The 22,620-nt window shown below is 41.2% G+C and overlaps 1 protein-coding gene across 1 annotated transcript; it reads right to left on the bottom strand.

Moving 5' to 3' along the window:
* Positions 1 to 7,742: 7,742 nt before the first annotated feature.
* Positions 7,743 to 18,159, bottom strand: mtnr1c (melatonin receptor 1C). The gene is made up of 2 exons (XM_058650635.1): positions 17,392 to 18,159; positions 7,743 to 8,998 (listed from the first exon to the last, which is right to left on the bottom strand). The coding sequence occupies exons 1-2, from the start codon at positions 17,591 to 17,593 to the stop codon at positions 8,133 to 8,135; spliced, it is 1,068 nt and encodes a 355-aa protein (XP_058506618.1). The 5' UTR covers positions 17,594 to 18,159; the 3' UTR covers positions 7,743 to 8,132.
* Positions 18,160 to 22,620: the final 4,461 nt, after the last annotated feature.

Below are 22,620 nucleotides of genomic sequence, written 5' to 3'. Positions count from 1 at the left end.
TATGAGCATGTGTAGTGTTTTTATTACAGTTATCCTTATGTTATTATTGAATATTTGATTTCAATATGCATCGTAAATATGTTTTTGTTTTTTGTTCTTTTAATTGTGAACTGTGTATCTTCCATATCAGAACAAACACTTTTACTTTGAAATTCTGTGAAATATCATCATGAATATCATTATTGTGTTACGGTGGAATATTGTGCTACGAAACTAATTTCCCACATTGTTAAAACTTTTTCCCATTTCCTTCATTTGCACCCAAAAGACCTCTTTTGAGTTTGAGACCCCTGATCTACAGGCATGAAACGTGAGTCCATACACTACAGTTGGGGCACGCCCATTATGACTGCTCAGCACATCAAGAACTCTCCAAGAATTTGGCATTAATGTTAACTCTTTGTATGCATGCCATCATTTTACAGGACAATGATCATACAGGTCAAAGCAACCAAAGAAAAATAAATATCATTTTCCATAAATCATTATATATCCCTTGACTGGCAAAGTATTATGTTAAAGCTGACACTTCAGAATCCACTATTTCACTGTGATGAGGCTCAGAGCCTGAAGAGCAAGTACTCTCTTCAAGTATGAACTGTGTGTTCTTATTATGAAAACACTTAATGTCAAGTCCTAGGCTGACATTTCTCTCTGTTCCTCTTCTTCCCACAGCCAGGCTGTAAATACACAAATCCATGAGTCAATCCTTTATTAAAGGATCATTTATTGCAGGAATTAAAAATATGACATGACATAACCTCCATGTCCTCATGGCAGTGCGTGCACAATGCCCATGTACAGTGCTCTTGTTCCCCTTCATTCCTGAATAATGCAATGCTGCAGACTTTTTCTGGTTCAATTTGCAGATGTGACAGAGTAATTTCGTCCATTTGGTGCCAACTATACGCATTTTAGTGTCAGAGCACCGGCTGTTTCTGGTTGAATCTCCATCACTGAGTGTCAGTGAGTGGCTTTGGCTTTGTTCTCGACGGTCACGTGTTCAGCAGGTTCCTCAAAACACATTTCATGTGAGAAGACGCTCACAGGAGACCGGAGAGAATCACTAAGAACAATCCAGAGAAGTGTGTTCTCAATAGTCATGTTGCTCATTGTGGCAATTCTAATCACGAGGAGTTACCCAACAGAAGACCAAACCCTGACTCAGAAGACATGGTGCATTGTTGCAGTGAAATGAATTATTCTCTGATCTGTTGCAGGATGAAGCAGTGAGAAAAAATTTTCTACAATTTTTTTTTACAATTATGTTCTGCCCTTTTTGTTTTGGGTTAGGGTTAGGGTTAGGGTTTGACATCTTTATATACTCAGTGCTCGCACACTGCGTCATTGCATTTTTGTGTCTGTCAAAGGAATTATTATGATGAAACTGATAAAGAACATAAAGCAAGAGCATAAACAATTTTTTCGATGTTGATAATTGCTTAAAATACTTAGATTCTTTTGTTATTGAACAAAGGGCTTTGTAGTTATTAATCTGCACCAATCCCACTCTCTCTCAATCAATACACTCATGTGTATTGATTTGACTGTACTTATTGTTGTCTGCAAAAAACAAATATTAGTCTTCTAACGTATCTTTTCTTCTCGTGGCACAGCAAAAATATATAAACAAACTATTAGAAATGATTTCAGATCAATTCCCTGGATATATTTACTCTGGAAACACATGGAAAAGATGAATTCTTTGAGATTATTGCAGTGATCCTTGGGCTAAAAAGCACAAATCACAGAAGACAAAGCTTGTGCAGTCACTAGACGCACATGTTCATCCTGTTATGGTGGGTTTGGGAATTTGAATAAAACAACGGGTTCAAAAAATAAAAGCCTTGTTCTCGATGGACTTGCAGTGTGTATATGTGGTCATTCAAGGGTCTTCTACTGCAAGTTCAAGTTGTCCTTCCTCATGGATCCAGACTTCTGACCCTCTGGTAGTGTTTCTCATGGCTCTCTCTCTCTGTGTCTGGACTCCGATGCCTTTTGCATTCCACATGTCACATGTGCTTTCAGTCAAAGCAGAGGCACCCCACACGGCACACCTGTTGTTTTTGATCAAGCAACAGTGTCCTTCTGCAGGTCATATTTATAGTGTTGTAGTGCAGGACCACTGCGGTAAATGAAGTTTCCCTTTGAAATTAGAGTACGATATTCGATGATTTTCATATAGTTGTTCACTTACAGCTGCCACGAATGGTGAGAGGATGATTAACTGTATTATTTCATGTCAGCAAATGTATGAGCTGGTGTATGGTTTCCTCTTGCTACCACAATGAAAGTAAGTCTTCTCATCTGATTATGTATTACCATCTAATCACAGCAGCCAATGAGACACATTTTTAGCAGGAAAAGCACACAATTATTACTCATGAATACACACGCACCCTGAAACTGAGGAAGCTAAATGGAACGCAGCCATCGGTTATTTGATTATTTACACCATTGGTTTTCATGTTGGGGCCACACGGTAGTGAAGTGGCTAGTATTGTTGCAACCACAGCAAGAAGGTCACTGGTTCAGATCCCGGTTTGAGGGTCTTTCAATATGAAGCTTCCCATGTGTATGTGGGTTCCCGCTGGGTACGCTGACTTCCTCACACAGTCCAAAAACATGTAGAATTGGGGATTAGATTAATTGGATTCACAAAATTGACCATAAGTGAGACTGTGAGAGTGATTTTTATTTTTTATTTCTGTATGTTTGCCATGTGATGGACTCAAATCAACTCTCGACTCAAACCACATTTACAAACAACCAAGGTTGACCAAAGTGCTGTACAGAATGACGTCAAATAACAAAATAATAACAGTCAAAATAGATAGCATAAAACCATAAAACATTTAAAAACGATACAGAGCGTAGTAAAAACACATAAGAAGCAAAACAAACAAACCAAAACACTGGGAGTCCAACTCAACCTGTGTTAAACCAGATGGAGTAATAGAAGCTCTTTTTTTTTTGTGAGGCAATTTAAAATGCCCAACAGTCTGGGCGCCTCTAACGTGGCAGGGCAGGGCATTCCAGAGCCAAGGAGCTGCCACTGCAAAGGACTTTGGGACTTCTAAAAGTAGTTGGTTAGCCGACCTACATGCTCTGAGTTCAGCCAGATATTGAGGTGCCAGCCTTTAAAATCAATCCTAAAACCAACTGATAGCCAGTGGAGTGAGGCCAATATTGGTGTGTCATGCTCACATTTGCACTTCCCAGGCAGAAGGCGTGCTGCAGCGTTCTGCATGACTTGCAGACGAGACATCAGTGATTTATCAATGCCAAAGTAGAGGGAGTTGCAGTAATCCTGGTGACCTCTTGCCCTATGTCAGCTGGGATTGGACCCCACGACTCTCATGTGGAGATTAAAGCAGCAGAAAATGCACAGGTTTTCATACTGTGTCCTGGCTGCTGTTCAATGAGCCCATAATCTGCCAGAAATCAAATAAGTGTATTTCACACTGCACTTTTCAAACCTTTGTTAGCATTGATTTTCCCTTTAAAACACACTTAAGGGATTACAATTAAATTAAGATTCTGGGCCCAGAAAGAGGAATTATCTAAAAAGAAATCTAAGGTTATAGGCGAAAACAATTAAGCATTTCACAACTCTTGGCACTTAACTTGTGACCCTCTGACGCCAAGGTCGACACCTCAATATGCTTTAAAAGCTCTGCTGTATCAGTGTCATATCATCTGATAATAAAAAGAATTGTAAGCAATTCTGTCCGAGGCTGTTCCTCTTCAAAAGAAGTACTTCTGCGTTTGAGTATGTGTAGTTGATTATACTTAGTGTGAACACATGACTTGTGTATTGTGAATCAAAGATCTTCTTCAAGCCAGTTACATAGAACTCGGGCCTCAGCAAGCATTTTGTCAAGCAGAAGTAGAAATAGAAATAAATATTTACAAATCCATTCATACTCCAGCTCTCTGTGTATGAACTGATCATAAAAATAAAGACAATAAATCTGACACAAATAATCCCCATCATCCCCCACTTCCTGCACTGCCTGACATCCCTGGACCCAAACCACTCGAAACCTCCTGATATTATTGTGACCCTGAGCCCGCCGGGACATGTACAAATTCATCATATGCATGAGAACACAGGGAGAGCTAAACCTGATGCACAAAATCCATTAGGAGACTTGCTTTTGTGGCAGCAGACCCACAGTGAGACCCCACTGCTTGGAAAATGCAATGCTGTGCAAGAGCTGTGGAAATTCCTCTGTGAAAGACAAGAGGAACAACCATCAGGCCATGTCACTGTCACACTATCATTGTGCGTCCATTTTGTGTTAATCACATTTGTGACAGGGTTCCACCACTGTGGAAATAATCTTTAGCTCCCACAAATGAGAATGTGTTTCTGCGAGGTCTCTCTAGAAGAGAAGGGAATGAACCAGTAAAGGAGGAAGAGAGGAGTATTATTTTTTCCACATGGCTTTCAGTTTATGCTTGTTCTTTGTCTAGGCATAAATGACCAGTGACATATTTACATGAACATCTCTGTTTCTCTTTAAAAAGATGAGACAACGGTGCATCTGATTCAAAACAACTTCATGATTTAATAATACAAAACTTTGACATATCCTTATATGAAAACATGTAGGGATTAAGCTGCAGAGCAGCAGCCAAAGCAGGACTAAACAAAGCTGATGTTACAGAGGGAAAAATAAAGAAAAGCCCTCTTAGAAAGAGAATGTGACTGTCAGCCTGACAGAACCACATCCATTAAGTGAAATTGGCAAAATGAAGTGACGAGTTATGATGGATCTTATAGCCTGGGACAGCACAGATAGCTCACACTGTCCTTGAACTTAACTGTAAGAAAAATGTCTCCACAAGCTATTGCCTTTCACATTAAATCACAGGCAAAATGACAGTGTGGTTGGAGAGACGAGTCATTTCAGCTTTTCATCCCAGACTTTGGATTGTCTCCTGATTTATCTTCTAGGGAATATCTGTCCTGCCACGTTATTTTTTGTTTTAATCAATGGTTGGTTTAAAAACGCCATTTCTTATCTTACAAAGATATATGTGTGTGTAAACAAGTACTTCTTGCTCTGTATGGAGAGAGAAAACAGTCACCATGTTATTTTTTATATATGTATATATATATGTTTATTTGTTTGTTTTTGTTAGAATTAAACAAACCAGATATAATATGCAAATAAATCAGCATCAGAGATGATTGTCGGAGCAGAGCATTTATCAGTCTCCTCATCTTAAAAAAGCAGAAGAAGAAAACACCATTTTCCAAAGTGAAGTTATTTTTAGATGTCTTAGTAGGGAACAGAATGCATATAATAGAAGAAGGAGGGAAAGAAAGAAAGAAAGAAAGAAAGAAAGAAAGAAAGAAAGAAAGAAAGAGAAAAAGAAGGGTGACCCTGCCATTAGTCTTTGACTCTGGTGTGGTCGAGCCAACACTGCCATCTCCCCTCAAGCCCCTTTAGCCACTCATCTGTGGCTGACCTTGCGCTGGCATGTGGACTGCTTCTTTCTTCCACATCAGAGACACTGACTCGAAGACTGCATGGCAACAGAAACCATTTTGTGTGATTGCTGCTGCTCTGAAACTTTGACAGCACCTGACTGACTCACCGAGATTGGATTGGGATTCATGTTCCTGCATTTCTAATCGTCTGTGAGGCTTCAGTTTATTCATTCATCAGACGACGTATCCAAAACTTAGCAGCAGAATACAAAAAAGATCTGACGGCAAATGAGGGATGTGCTGAAATATTTATAAATAAGACACCAGGAATGTGAAAATGTCTTTAATATTCCAGCAACAGTGCATCATATCAAGAATGTGTCACGCTGACATGTTGAAGGCTCCCTGTGAGGTGAACCGCTCATAGTTTGTTCGCCGCGTGAAAGTTATGCTGCTCGACTGTCAGAGCTCATCTCAGCTCGGGTGACATGTTTTCGGGCACAGTTGCACAATCGGAAAATTTCATCTCTGGCTCCCGATGCATATCATGTCCCTGAGGCGTTTAATATACAAGACACCCTGTTTTATTTATCGTCTTTTCCTCTCCCATTCCCCAAATCATTCAGGTTCCAGGGCCCCCGGGGGGACGCCTATAGGACCTTTCAACTTTTCAGTCTGAAAAGCTAATATGCTGCTATACGCTGAGGATACACTTTTGCTTCCCAGACGGATTGTCTGAAATGTATGAGAGAACTGAACTTTGCAGACAACAATGCATACCTGCCATTAACACACAAAGCCACTTCTGAAATTGTAGTGTTTGCTCCGGTTTCAAGTTCCTCAAGTTAAAACCAGAGCAAACGCTGCTCCATGTCTTCCCAGCGCTTTTTATGTGAGGGTAACATTACTCAGAGGACGAGCCTGCGGGTGAGAAGACAAACTGGTGAAATAATACCGTTACTATACTCCCAGGGATATGCACACACACTGAGAACTAAATATGAGATTCAACTTATGAACCGACACACGTGTATTAACATTCTAAATCACTCCAATCCAAAAAACTGAACCAAGAACTGAATGAAAGAGTGTCAGATTAAGAGTTTCATATCCTTAGATTCTCTCATCATGAACATCTCACCGTGTAAAAGATCAAAGACACTGTGGTAATAGATGATACATATTTATTTTGTTTTCACTACTTCACTGACATCGGCTCACTCATGGTCAAACAGTGCAAATAGGCAGCGCATGTGATGTACACATGCCACGGTGTGACTTCAAGAGGAAAGCCTCTCATCCAAAAATAGGCTGTATGGTATGTGCTAAATCTGTTTGAGGGATTTTGGAGAAACAAGTCTTGCAACTGATTCCTCTCCATGGTGCAAAAGTTAGTTATTCTCAGTGAATAATGAAAGGCTTTTTTTTTTTTTGTACTTTTCTACCTTCACTTTAAGTAGTCAGTGAGTCCGTCTTCAAAGCTGCAGTGTGTAACTTGGTAACCTTCTGCTTCTGTTTGGTCTAACTATATTTGTATCCATCAGTCCTTCATCTGAAAACAGCTCCACTACCATCAGACCTGATTGAGGGAGCGTTTGTGTGTATACAGCAGCAGAGCAGGGGAGGGCAGAGGCAAGAGGTGTTTATGCTTATGTTTATGTTTATTTAACGACTCGTTTTTGAGCAGTAGAATTTACCTCTGAGACTTCTTTGTGTCTTTAGTCATACTGCAACCTGTGTGTAGTCGTCTCACTTTACTAGTGCAATGTTGCTGTTGCCTCCGACAATCTTGACAAAAAACAAAACTACATTACATTGTGTACAGTGTGGGCATGTCACCGGGCGACACAAGATCTAAACACCGCTATACTGAAAAACACATTCAGTCTGTTTACATGCATGTTAAAAGTCTGATTTATTTTAGTCAGACTAAGACAAAAATTTGGTTTTCTTGATGTAAACACGTTAGTCTAAGTCAGATTAACATACCTGGATAATGCGATTCATAGTCCAATTATTCCTGCATGCATGCGCTTAGTCAGACTGGAGTTGGACTTGAGGTCTTGATTTCCTCTCCGGTCTTTGACCCGGAAGTGGAAGGAGAGGACATATAAACTGCGGCGGCGACGTCTTTCTTTGGACAACCCAGTAACCACAAGAGCCATGCTCGACCTAATTTGTATCACAATTAGCATGAACAGCAGGTATGAAACATACAGAACCACCGCACGATCCATCACGTCCTCGTTCTTCTGTGACGTAAATGTCAACAGGAAACTGATTCAATACCCACTAGAAAGATACAGCGCCACCTATGGAGGCGGAGTCAGACATACACGGCCAATAAATTGTTTTTTTTTTCCTCCGCACGTATACTCGGACGTATCAAGTTGTCTGATTGCCTGACTCAGTAGAGCTACGGCCGCAGCTCGATTAAACTGTGCATGTAAACGTGAGGATTGTGTGGACTCATATCAAAATGCTGTACATCATAGCTTTCAATAGAGCGCAGGGCTGGTATCACAAAGGAGTAGTTTGCACCGGTGATGAAAACTGATGGTTGTTTTATGACTGACAGAAACATGACGAAACAGTGTCCTCTCCTTCAATGACAAACACCGTATGAAAAGGCACTTGGTGAACCATAGCAGACTTCCACAATGAGGCTCCAGACACACGAAACAGGTATTTATACATTCATCTCTGCTACATTATTGTTGGTTACAGCCGGGGAGGGCTTCGTCTTCAGGCCCTCTGTAGCACACCTGGACGTCTCCATGAGGAGCAAACGCGGGAAGCAAAGACCAAGCAGAATCGTCTTGTACTCTTTGCGGAAGTTTTGGTTTAGCAGTCCATATATTATGGCGTTGAGGCAGCTGTTGAAATATGCCATGAAATAGCTTGTGATAAATAGCCACTCAGGAATGTGGGGTGCCACTTTGGCAGGATTTATGGCTACAGCCAGTCCTATGAGGTTCAGTGGTGCCCAGCACACGGCGAACAGCACAAACACCATGAACATAGTCAGGAAGTTCCTCACGTCACTTGGTTTCAGTTTGGTCCTTTGCTCCGGTTTGACTCTGTGTTTCACTTGAATCACCAGCACCCATATCCTCATGTAGCAGTAAGACACCACCAGCAGCGGGATCAGAAAGTGAATAATCACCACAGAGATGGTGTAGTATGAGCTGACCGTCTGGGCGAAGGTGCAGGAGTAGATGCGGGAATCGTACTGCAGCGAGCCGACGAAGAAGTTGGGCACTGTGGCGAGGGCAGTGAGCAGCCACGTGAGGCCCAGGAAGCAGCAAGTGTTCCTCAGGCTGCACACGCGGTCATAGTGGAGGCTGTGGCAGATGTAGCAGTAGCGGTTGATGGCGATGGCCGTGATGTTGAAGATGGAGCCGATGACACTGATGCCCATGATGAAGCCGCTGGCCTGGCAGTGCAGGTCACCCATGGTCCAGTCATTGTGGAAGATGGCTGTCAAGACCAGAGGGTAGGGGTATAACGCCACCACCAGGTCTGCCACAGACAAACTTACCACAAAGATGTTGCCTGGAGAAAGAGAAAAAGGTTTAGACACACACAGAAAACAAGAACTGGACACACAATTACGCCTTTTCACTCTCCACCTGGGTTGGATTTGTTAAAATAAAGTGGCTCACTGGAGTATGACTGGGATTTCCATCATAAAAGACTGGCATGATTGTGCCTTGTGCTCCTTCTCAGACTCATGGTGAGGCTTTAACTATAAACTCTCCATTGAACTACTCTGGATCCAGGAGAATATTCTTGATTTTTGCTCCAAAAATCAACCAATTACTTTTCTTACAATGATGGTCTGAAGTCCAGCCCGAAAGGACAATCGCGGCCCTCTGTGAGATTGTGTAAGGCCCGCAGCTTCGGTTTTATAATGCATTATTTATAGCCAGGGAGGGACTTGTCACGAGTCACCCCCATTAGCCCCCATTAGCATAGCATTTTCTCACTCCTGCGTGGCTTAGATTTGGTTACATTTCCATTTAAAAATTATAATTGGGACAATGAAAATGTAATTCTTGTAAAACAGTGCATTTTTGCATAAATGTTACTGTTTAAAAAAAGGTCTGAATTGAAAATGAACTCCTGGAAATCTTCACATTATCAAATCTGGCCCTGCGGTGCTTTAGTTCAGACTGATATGACACTTAATCATCACAGTCTTTGACTGTCTGTGTGACTTTGAACCAGCCTTCATTTGGTGGGTGGCTTTGGTTTCATTGGTGTATTTTACATATATCTATCTATTTATATCAGTAAAGATTTCGATGTGTGATTTGAGCTGTAAATCTCAACCACTGTGGGATAGAAATGTGGTCCAGATATTTATGGCGCCCAAACTTTTCCTACCTTTTTCATTTATCACCACCATGACGTTCATATTTATAGTAGTGAATGTAATGTTTTGATATTTTTGGATGGATTCCCATCCACAATAATCACTTGTTTGATTTTGTTGGACCGTCCATTGCAATGAAATTGCGCAAATCAAATGGTTCTTTGTTTTAATATTGCGTTTCCCCTGACAAAAGACAGAGCAGATTAGTACATAAAAAGCAGGACATGGGTCATTTTAACGTTCGATTATATCAAAACAACTTCCTGTCCTCCTGGGGTCTGAGTCTGTGGTCGTATGACACTGGTTCTCTTCAGAGAAAATGACGTCTGATGTTGTTACAGTGCAGCTGCTCTGAGCGGGGGATAAAACAATAAATCAAATTCTAATGCTGTGTCAGATAACAATTAAGATACCAAGAACATACACTGAACGATAATGCAATTTAATTGCTGTTTTGTAAAAGAAGTGCCAGATCAGGTTTGAGGAGACATTGTGCAATAACTCATGAGCTACACTTTTTAGGAGCTTAGGTTTGTGATAACAGAGATGAGTTTGGAGCTGGTTTTTCAGGTTTTTTAAAAGCTTTTTAGCATTTAGCACACAATTTGTCCGAAAATAAATATATAAATAACTTTTTGCCAATAATCTGTAATAATAACGTGGCTCATTTGTTATATTTAGTGTCAAGATGTCGGGGGTGCTGCTCGGTGATTGTAATATGAAGACAAAATGTGAACGCATGAGCCAACAGCAGCTGAAACAACGCCGCTGATGAGCAGATATGACAGGAGTGGGTTTGAAGTCGTTAAATGTCGGGCATCAATCGTCAACGGTCAAATCCTCGTTACAATCCCGGGCACCACAAATACAGCACAGCTACAGTCTAATGTTACTTCTACTTGCCCAACTTAAGTCCTAAAGAAAATAAAGAGTATACAATTGTATGCATCATTAAATGCAATATGCATCATGTTACTTGTTAATACAAGTCGTTTCTTAAGCCTGACGAAATAAAGCATTTGTTCTTCATCTTCTAGCTCAGTGGGCAATATCTGTCAGATTGTGTTTGTGATGCTCACAGTGTGCATTTGCCATAGTGCAGAGATTTGATTCCTCACTGGCATCATGTGGCTCGGTGTGATCATGTGTGCTGGCCAGACAGACCATGCTCCAGAATCTTCTGTGTCCCCCCCCCTTATTGTCACAAGAATGAGCTAAATGCTAAAACACCGCTGAGAAGACGAACCTTCTTACCTCTGGCTGTTCAATAAATCAAATTAACCCTTTAAAACCGAGCGTATCGCTGACGACATGTTGGCACAAGCCTAACTTTCTATCAACGTAGTTACGCGACGGTTTGGTTTTTATGGTAATTTCCCTCAGAGAATCAGCATCTTTGTCGCCAGAGAGTTGGTAGAACATGTGTACATAGTTTCCATTTTTTTAGCCTGTTCTTGCACATTGAGACAAATGTTTTTGTAAATACGTGTTATACTGTTCAAATTTCAAATTTAACACGCACAATCTGTTGTTCATGTAAAACTAGAGTGTTTTTCCTTCATTTTAATTTGTTAAAACAGTATTTTAACATGCAGTGAATTGTTAATAACTGCCAGATATTGAACGTTATTCTGGGAAAATGGGCAAAAGCACTTAGTTACAGGACATTCTCTGGTCTTTTTATGGTTAAAATAATCAAAAAAGTCCAGATGGACATTCTGGACATTGGGTTAGGCGTTAAAGGGTGAGGCGCCTCGCACCCAAACTTGCAGCACTCTGAGCAAAATTTTTGTTTTAGCGTAAAAGTGCCACCAATATAGACACTCGCGTGCCGAGACACCAGAATAGAGTCATACCTATTATTATCAAGTGTGAGTTGAATGGATTTAAACCTGCATCCTGACTGGTTACAGGCCATCAGGGACAGCTGACACTCAGCCTTTAAATCCTGAGACACCATTATCTGATCTCACTGTGTTGCTCCCAGAAAACTGTCGATCAAGAAATATGTTGCATCAAATCAACAGATTCTTGCTTTCATTTCTTTTTTGAGAAGAAACACAAATCAAAACTCAGCTCTGATTCACCAGAATCACACCAGGAGGTTCCTCTCATCACCCCCACCATCCGTGGTATAAAACTGCACTTGAGCATATTTATAGCATATTTATATTATATATATATAGTTCCTTCATGTTGAGTGAATAGTTCTCTTTTTTTTAAAAAAAGAACAATGTTGGAAAGTAACAATGGAGCTGCAGCGAAGCAAGAAGGGAATAAAGACGTGAGCGTAAAGCGATAAACACAAGGCAGAAGATACAAAACAAAAGCGTGGCAGCTGAGGAGGACTTTCAATCCCACAACTTGCATCACTGTGTGCACATGTGAATCCCAGGGGCTTATGTGCCTCCGTCAAACCCACCATCTCTGCGCCACCACTTATACTGGAAATGTGATATGCTACGCTTCACTTCAACCAGCTCTATTTTTACACCTTTGAAGGAAAGATGAAATGTTTGTGTGGGAGAGCTGGCGGTGCTTGGATCCAGATGAATGTCAACAGTGTGAGGCTTATTACTACAAGTGCCTTTTTTTTTTTTCAAAATTAGATTACGTTTGACTTCGTCAGTCGAGTGATCGTGAATAAGTAAAGGTAACCGTTTGGGAAGTGGTGAGGAATTAGTAGTGACTATATACTTCATTAACCCGTGTTCATGAGGCCACAGGGAAAAAGGTTTAACATCGAAATGACTCAAGATGTTGTGATAGTGCGGCCTCGTGTGAACCAAAACACCAGCGTCATCATCAAAGGCTGTCCTCCAATCTGACCCCCGATGTCTGAAAGGGTATTAGATAAAAAAAAAAATCAGACCACCAAGACTCAAAAAGAGTCTGCTGTGAGAGCGCGGTCACAAAAAAAGGACTGTGGATTCTGTAGACTTGCATAAAAATCTCACCACATTAGAAAGGAAAGATTAGATGTAATCAAAGACTGTGTATAAAAATGGATGGAGCCTGCAGTTAACCACATTTTCTTGAGGAGTTAATCGTCTCAATCGCTAGTTTCAGGTCTTCTCCAATCGAATTATGATGTCGATTATGTAAATGATATTTACATTAAGAGGAAAATAGACGATGAAAACACGGTGCACAGTGGACAGCAGGTGCCTGGCTGCCGGCACATCTGTGAATTTCCAGTTTAAATTGCAAGTCTTTAAAGCCCACATAGACCGGAAGCTCCAATTAACGCTGCGTTTGTGTGTGTATCTGCGTCATTACCTCGTTTATGAAACCCTAAAGCTTCAGAACAAACAGTTCAGCCACTGCTGAGAAAATAGTGTTGTATTGTTTTCCTGGGCTCTGCGAAGCGGATCGGCACTTCCGTAGTTTGATGTCGTCATCAGAAATCCTCACCACTCCTCTCACCACCTCCCGGTGCGGGCACTAGTCCGGGCACATCCGGTTGCGTACATTCAACCGCAGAAGAAGAAGAAGAACTACTCTCGTTGTAGCTGCTGAGATGCAGAGCATCCACCGTGCCAGAGGGGGAGCTGTGTATCTGAGAGCTGGCCTATCTATTACGTCACTTCCAGGTACCTGGCCAATCACAGTACAGTAGGAAAGCTCTCGTTGGCTGGCCAATCACAACACAGTCCTGGTTCTGGGGGTGTGGTTTTGGTCTGAAACAGCGCGGCTGACGAGAGCGTCAGTGAGGAGATATTTTGATCGGCTCGTTTGCAGCGATTAGGACGATTTTAACCATGAAAACAAGTTAATATATGTAAGTAGACCTCCATAACTAACATATATGTGTGATACAAGCATTCTATGTCGCCTTTAAACAGGATGCTGTTTTGCAAGCAGAAGACTACATCCATTTTTTGAGTCAATGTAAACATGGCACGATACACTTGACCGAGGTGTGGTCGGATAATCCTAATCTGACACCTCCCACAGCAGAGAGCCAAATGTCGCCCAGTATTCTGTGGCCAGGAGAGGACGACGTGTTTAATGTGGTGTGCTAAGTGATATTCCCCTTGGACCTGTGCTGTCAATTTAGATCGGGTTCTGGTTTGACTCACAAGTCCACTGACTCTATTAAACACCCCCTCCCCCTCCCCCTCGAGGTTTTATTCTCGACTGTGCAGTGACTCAATGTGATGTGTGACTTCACAAAATTCCCAGCCTGACCTTAAACACCCCCATGACCCACAGCTCCTAACATTGGCTGTGCATACCCAGAATCTTTATTTCATTCTTTCCTACATATGCTTCCCCCCCCCCCCCCCTATTTTTAGTTTGTTTAACCCCAGTGGGAAGTGTTTAAACCCCCATTGGCAGGCCGATCTGCACACGGGAGAGAATGGTTCACCAGTTCTCCTCTCCCCTATATGTGTTGCATACAGCTTTTATTTCATCACTCAGATTCACCAGCGTCTCCCAAATGTGTGCACATGAGTGTTTTCTTTCGTAAAGGCCGGACACATCATGAGGGAGCACGCAAGGCGAGTATGTCCAAGTGAAGCAGAGCGGAAGGGTCTTGCCCATGTGTGAGAGCGAGCAAACCGGCAGTCAGAATAGTGTGTGGCAGAGAGAGGAGATGGAATTCTTCCCCGGCTGGCTGCTTGACACAGATTCCCCCACAAAATATACGAGCAAGCGCAGTCTGTACCTACTGGAGGTCATAAATCATGCGTTTTTGTCGGCCCAGGGGACGCCGTCCTTTAACACTGCACCTGTCACCCCTTAACAAAACATCCATCTATCAGAGAAAGTGAATTTCACTGGCGACAGATTTCCTGCAGCTGCGCAGTGTTCCTCAGCTCTGTCCATTGTTTTCCTTTTGGAGACGCTGTACAATTAAATATTGATTCAAAGGAAGCCAAACCTATAAATAAGAACAGAGAGGAGATTGTTGATAGGCTGAGGACAGTAACAATCTCGGTGACTCGAGGAGACACGTGGAATGAAAAAAAGAACACTCGCAGAATGAGATTGAGTGAGTTTCAGGGTTTCTGCTGATGGACTCTTGTGTGACCGGGTCTGCCATTCAGTCAGTCCAATTAAAGACGGAGAACAGTGACATGAGGTCTGCATCAGAGCACAGTTTAGAGTCTTGCCAGTGTTGAGAGGAGACTTTTGAACAGGCCATTTAGCCCTGCCTCTTGTTCAAGTCCAGCGAACTGTGTCATAATTTTTTTGCAAACCAGATAATCAAATTATTTTTCTGGCTACTAAACGTCTGACCAAATTGCTTTTGGCTGGTGCACACAGGCGCAGGCTGGATGTGTTACGCAATGTATCGCAAATTGTAATTAAAAGCTTGCCACTCCGAAAGCATTTGCTGACCTAATCCTGCTGCCTATGATTCTGCACGTTCCAATCAGCGTCATGCTGGGATTGTTGAGTTTAGTCTTGATTTTTATTTTCCCAGTTAGGAAAAGTCTTTGGAATTGTCCCTCGTTTCATGTCTCAATGTTTGCTCTCCTCAACATCATGGGGTGTAATCGTGAAATGACAAACTAGTTTTTGTGTTGTTTTTTTTAATGATTCTTGTGACTATACTAATATAAAACATGCATCATGATTTCTACGTGCATCATTTTCTATTTCTTTCTTCTATGTTTTCTTTCGATTTCTACCTTCGAAATCAGAAACCCTGTCAGTGCTTTACTGCTGATTGTTTTAGTCTTTCGTCTCAACATAAGGTTTTCTTGATTTTCACTGTCCGAGTTTTTGATGTCTCAATGTTTGGTGCCGTTCTTCTCGGAAAGAACATCATGGGGTGCAATCATAAAATGCTTTTTATGCAGTTTTTTAACGATTCTTGTGACTTGTGAATAAAACATGCATCGTGATTTTGTACCTTTTAAACCATAGACCCTGCAGCGCCTCACTGGTTAAACTGTCTGTGACTGATTCTTCTGTCACTGCATTCGTGTGGGGTTTTCCACAGAAAACAACAAACAGGCTTTGGGTTTCATAATGTTATTAGTTTTGGAAACAATCAACAAAATCAACATGTTTTAGTTCTATGTCCCATCCAAACCTCCTTTGGTTGCAAATGAACTGAAATGTTTTGGACTTATCAGATGTAATAGTGCAACTCAATCATACATTCCTAAATATAAAAGACATTTTCAACGTAGGAGTTAAGATATATAGCGCATAACTTTGGACTACAGTGTGTTCACTGGTTATCTGTGACCAAAGCACAAATATCGAAGACTTACACATTTACTAAAACAACTTCAACTCATCGAGATTTTCTAAAGGTAGCTTCCAGTGAAGCGGCCAAGCACAGGTCTTGTATGATTTCGACTTCTCGTTTGAAAGGAGAATCCTGTGATATATCTCTTTGTGTAACTCATTTCTCACACTCACAATGAACAAATAGACATTTTAAAAGTGATAATCGCTAATGAAAGATTCAAGAAATAATGACATGTGTTGCTCATCATAATTGAAAAAAATGTCTTTCCTCTCTTTCAAATATGCCACAGCTTTCTTTGTCACAATCGCAGACAGAGAGAAATATGTCAAAGTGATCATCATAAACATTCCCTATGCCTTCACTATACTGTTTGTCAGGAGCCATCAGAAGTAACACAAGAGGAGTTTGAAGGCTGTGATGGACCTAAAACTCACACAGTGACACAAGAGGCCATGGACACAATAATGTCCTCTCACGGTGGCATACAGGTCCCGATCTAAGGAGGAAAGTGATTCATCTGCGGTGAAGAAACCGTGGCTAAATCCAGACGGCACAGAGAGGGAGTTATTATTCATGAAGCGATGCAGACGCAGACAAGCGAGGCTGAGGAAACTCCATCACACTGGGACTGGAGGACTGAAAATCAGCAGCAGCAGCAGCCTCGCTGCCAGACAGAGGTCACACACACTATACGTCTTATATTACATAATTATAGTTATGAATGAAAAGTGGAGAGCAGGACATATCACAGCCTATGGGTCATTGACTTTGCTGTAGATGTAAATTGATATACTTACTGTGTACGTGTGTAACATCAACACACTATAATATTGTCATATTTCATGGTGTGAGATTGTATTTTATTTTTCCACTTTGAAACGCTGCATTGATAAATATTCTTCACAGAGGTTTAAGGGTTTGGTGATTTGGATCGTAATAATCTTTTATCCAATATATCATATGATTTTCCCTGGGTCAGAGTTTTTGTCTTATTTCTCACTTGTATGATTTCTCTTTCACGTCAGTCATTTTTAATGAAATATCAACACTCCTGCCTGTGCTGCTTCTCATTATTTGTAGATACTTTTGTTCCTGCCATGTGTATTTTGTTTATTGTTACTTTTCAGTGTTTTCTCTTATTCCACCATCCTGCTGCCTACATTGGATTAAACTATAGCCAATGGCTATAATCTGGCATCTAACATATATTGTATTATGTACTCAAACAAACAAATAAATAACTTAATGTCCACAGTGGAATATTGGCCATTACATCTGCTTTCCCTGCTCATGCACAAACAAAAAGTAGGTCAATTTCAAATAAATCAAACACCTGCTCTTGTCCTCATCCCTCACCTGCATTCCGGAGCTTCTTGTTTCTGTACACGGATAAGATGACGAGGACGTTCCCCAGGATGTCCACCACGATGGTGAAGATCAGCACGCTGGCCAGCGCAGTGGACACTCCACTTGGGGGTGAGGCGCTCAGTCCACGGTGGTCGCTCTCATTCCGTGACAAACAGTTCGACGCGTTCGCATCCTTCACCTCTAAATCCATCTCCTCTCCTCAGGTTGCTGCGGCCATGCTGGCAGCGGAGCAAGGTTCAGATGAAGGGAGGGAGAGAGAAAGAAAAGACATATCCACAGTACAAAGATTCAAGGACTTTCAAGTGCTGGGACCTCTTGGAGCGGCAGGACGCGACTCCCGACGTCATGGGCTCATGGCTGAAGTATAGTCATACACTTTACGCACGCAGGGAAATTAAAAAAAAAGGAGCAAATGGGAAAAAAAATGGTAAGGAGGGTGTTTCAGCGTCGTACTCCGTGTAGTCCAGTTATGAGTGACCGGGGCGTCTTGCTTGCGCGTTGCTCCATTTCTGCCAAGAGAGCTCGTCCTGACCAGGAGGCATGTGAGCGCTCTCCTGTGCGTAATGGAAATGTGAGAATGCAAAGAGCTCACGCACAGCAACGGGTGGCCCCGTGTTTTCTTTCTTGGTTATTAATAAAATCAAACTAACTACACCTTTGGTCAGATATAGATGTAAAAATTGTGCGTAATCTTTGCGCCCTGAGCAGCCTCTCTGTACCAATCTCATCAATCCTCACATGAGTTCCGGCTGACTGGTGTGGGTGGTGCAGCAGTCTACCTTATTTTAAAGTCAAGTTATTAACTGCACTCGTTAATAACTTGTTCTAGTTTCTTGTTGAACTGAACCGAAGAGGTTTCCATGTGTATGGAAATGGCGCCTTCATGTGTCCATCAGAGACTCATGCACAGAGTGGAAAAACAAGACATAAGAGTAAATGGTTAAGAAATGTTTTTTTTTTTATCATGCTTTAAAACACTGATGCGTGGAGAAATTTAAGAAAACATGTCTATACTTTTTAATTTATTTTTATAAAGCAACAGTCTGATCTGCAAAATACAGGGAAATGCAGCTTTTCAAAGCCCCGCAGGCGACCAGGGACATGTACAAATGTCTCAATGTGTCCAAGAAACAAACCCGAAAACCCCAAAGAAATGATTACATTTAGTTGCTGTGATCATCGTTGTCCACTGCACTGATTTCACAGTGACAAACACCGTAGCTCTTTTTCTTGATGTTTAAAATTCACACTTAATTTCATTCCAAATATATAATCAACAATAGCTTCTTAAGTTGGTGTAGTGGTTAGCACTCTTACCTTTGCAGCAAAAAGACCCGGGTTCACGACCCGGCCAGAACATGGATCTTTCTGCATGGAGTTCTACAGGTTCTCCAGCTTCCTCCCACAGTCCAAAAATGCAAACTGGACACTCTAAATTGACCGTAGGTGAGAGTATGAGAGTGGATGATTATTTGTCTCTGCATGGTCCTGTGATGGACTGGCGACCTGTCCAGGGTGTACCCGCCTTTCACCCTATGCCAGCTGAGATTGGCACCAGCGCCCCCCTGACGACCCTCATGTGGAGAATAAAGTGGTAGAAGATGAATGAATGAATAAATGAATGAATAAAGGCCCTGTTTGTGAGTGAGTCCTGAGCAATGTATTTGTATTCATTCGAAAAGCTGCCTCGTGTTCAGATGCCTTGGCCAACCATGGTTACAGGGGACATGATCACAATCTCCCCTTCTGTTTCCTGAATTATGGAATTGAGTTAAGACCAATAAAGTGTTTTTGCAAAACATGATGTCAAAGTGAAGATGACCTTTGACCTTCAGTATATGAATCATCACTATTTTATCCAATGAAGGGATGAAGAAAATCTGCCTAAAAAACCCCCTCATGTTTTGTGTAATAAGAGGTAGTAAAGAGATTCTTTCTGTGAGGTCACGGTAACCTTGATTTCTGAGCAGCAAAATTCCACTAAGATCATCTTTGAGTCCAAGTGAACATTTGTTCCAAATTTTAAGAGATACCTCCAGGGTGTTCCTGGGATATGTCTAACCTTTCCTGACCACATGGTGCCTGTGATGGTGAACAGTGTCAGTGGATGAGAGAGAGAAAGGATGAGACTTTATTTTCACTTGGAATAATAAATAATCCAGACTGACCTGTCAGTCATGGTTTTCATGTGAAACTGTTGAAAAATGACAGCAACCATTCCTTGACTGTCTTACATTATATTAAAGGGATAATCTGCCACATGCACGACCGTTTTTATGGACCCGACTGTAGACCAGATACTGATTTTCATTGATAACATGGCTGCCATCGGGGACGGAAGGAAAAAAAAAGTCTATCTATTAGATGGTATTTTCTGACCTGAAAGTGAATTTTGTTTACAGCCCATGGTGAAAATCAGTTACTTTTCGTCACAAACAGTTTTTAAATCCACTGCTGCCTCCAGAAGGATGTTGAGATATGTTATAGTGTGAGTTTGTAGTTTGAAGTCTGTCTTTCATGCAGATGTCTCCACCAGGTAAAAATGCTGGAGAGGGGAATTAGCAGTTTACAAACTCCAGAAATGGCCGTCTAACCGTGCGATAAATACATCATATTCTTAAGATTTGTATTTGTTTTTGTTTAACACACGATTGAATGTTGTGTAACGTGAATGTTGGGCTCCTCCGCAACAAGTTGGCCCATGGGGATAAATAATAGTTTATAACAGTTTATACCCACTCCAACGCCCATCCAGAAAACAATACTTTTTTTATCTTGTGGACATACAGGCGGTGTTTGGCTTTCTGCTGTCTTGTTTGGTGAGTTTGTGTCAACACTGACGTCACAATGACACAGTGATTAACTAACTTCATCTAATGGCAAGAAAAAAAAAAAAATAGTTATCGTGTTCTTAAGATATTGTAGACTTAAGCAGACATAGCCTTTATTCCGAGAACCTTTTGATAAATTTCTCCTGTTCCTGCTGGCAACCAATTTTAACAGTGAGAGCAAGAGTGCATCTCCCAGTCAGACCCAAGAAATCAGTGAAATCAGGATTGCTCTTATTGATCACTTTATACAACCACACTTATGTAAAAATAAACTAGTGAACAAAAACATCACCAGATTATGGAACGGTCCTCAGCAGTTTATAGAACACTGACCCAGCTTGTTGGCCTGCAGTGAATGGCACAAAGACACACACACACACACACACTGGTGAAGATAGTCAAGCGCATACAAACTAAAGATTCCTTAAAAAGAGACTAAACATTGAACTAACGGTTCATTTTTAGGTAGACAAACACTGCTCTACTGCCTTAAATTGTCATCCACTCAACCTAACCACACCTGAACTAAAGAGACATGGATCCAGCCCTGCTCAGTCTCCTACTGTGTTAGCTGCAGCACGTTGGTTTTTTTTTTTATTACTTAAAAGTACGTATTTGTTGGTGGAATTTTTCCACACTCGATGGGAGGGACTAAGGACAGAGGGTGTCACTTTCTGTACCGACTGTAAAGCCCTAACAGGCAAATTTTGTTTGTGATGTCGGGCTATATAAAAAAAAAAAATCTTGAATTGAAAAAGTATCATGGTCATTTCAGGGAAAAACATAGATGTGGATAAAAATTTACAAATGATATTTTTTTGTTGTCAAAGTCAAGGACGAACCAGTGTTTATACTACCTTATTTAAAATGTATGTTTACAACCACAGCCATTAATAACTTGCTGTAGTGTCTTCCTGAACTGAACCATATAAATGGTCCCTTGTGTCCAACAGAGACTCTTGCAAAGAGTAAAAAACAAGATACAAGAGAAAATTTATAATTTTTTACAGCCATCATGCTTTGAAAATGTCATTTTTGATGAATAGATTATCGATTTGATTTGTTAATTACAGTAAAATGCCCACCACAGACTCCCAAAGCCCACGGGACAATGTGTACAAATCTGTGCTTGTGTCAGAGCAACAATTCCACAACCCAAAGACACGATTCAGAGACAAAAAACAGCTTTGATAAGCGGACGCATATCTGGTCCGTCTCCACAGCTGGAGACATGCAGCCACACAGGAATTAGAACAGTTGCTCCTGAATAGTTTACCCTCCTTGTTGACATTCAAAAGACCAATTTCACAAGACTTTGAATTACACAGACACGTTTATTCTGCCTGTGACCTGGTGACAAATAAAGAAGAAGACTTTGTGAAGGAGCCTTGTCTCTGCTGCTAAAACCAGACAAAGTACATTTGTTCCAAGGTATGAGCGTTTGCCCCTGCTGTACTTCAACTGATCAGCACAGGAACATCATTTTATACTGATTTATAATCACTGTTAGGAACGGTGAAGACACTGCTTGGACCCAAATGCACGAGACAGGAGACGCGACGAATGATTCAAGAGTCTTTATTTCCTCTTGAGAAGGCAGGCGAAAAACAAAATCACTTCTTTACAGAAGGAGAAACTAAACTAGACTTGACTTGGCAAGGAACTGGGGACATTATATAGGGGAGAGGGAATCAAGGGCAGGTGCGAGTGATTACTAAAGGATCACCAGGTGAAGTGCATGAGGGAATTAGGGGAGATGTGTCAAAACACCTGAAGGAACCACGCGACAGGAAGACATGACATTTACCAAAATAAAAGGGGAAGTGAAATTCAAGTCCACACCAAAAGTGACATGAACTTAACTTGACTTAAAACCTAAGACTTGACGCTTCGTGACACTCACAGTGATAAACAAAAACCTCACCAGTATAAATGAGATGGACACTCATACTATGGTGTATTTGTCTACAGGTGAGCTGCAACTCACCTGTTTGGAAGTTATCAAGCGTGATGTTTAATTACAGTCGAAGTAAAACCATACTTTCATTTCTTGTATAAAAGGTCTCATCGTTGCTTGACCATGTAGTCATATATATATATATATATATATATATATATATATATATATATATATATAAATGACCTCCAGTCATTGCTATTTTCCAGAAAAGAGAAGGAACTCTGGGCCACTGCTGATGGAGGAGGAAATTCAATGTCCTCTAACAGAGGCTTGCATTCGCTGAGTCTGATGCCTCTTTATTGCAACATCCAGAGTTTGTTGTATTGGATAATAAGGTGTTCACGCTGGTGAAGCTCTTTGGAGATTTAGGCTTGGATGGTGAAAATCTTCACCATACGGATGAAGATGTCTTTAAAATGAACTTTT

This window comes from Solea solea, chromosome 14 (assembly GCF_958295425.1).
Source record: "Solea solea chromosome 14, fSolSol10.1, whole genome shotgun sequence".
NCBI lineage: Eukaryota > Metazoa > Chordata > Actinopteri > Pleuronectiformes > Soleidae > Solea > Solea solea.
Note: the sequence above shows the minus strand (reverse complement) of the source record. Positions and strands in the feature narration are given on the sequence as shown.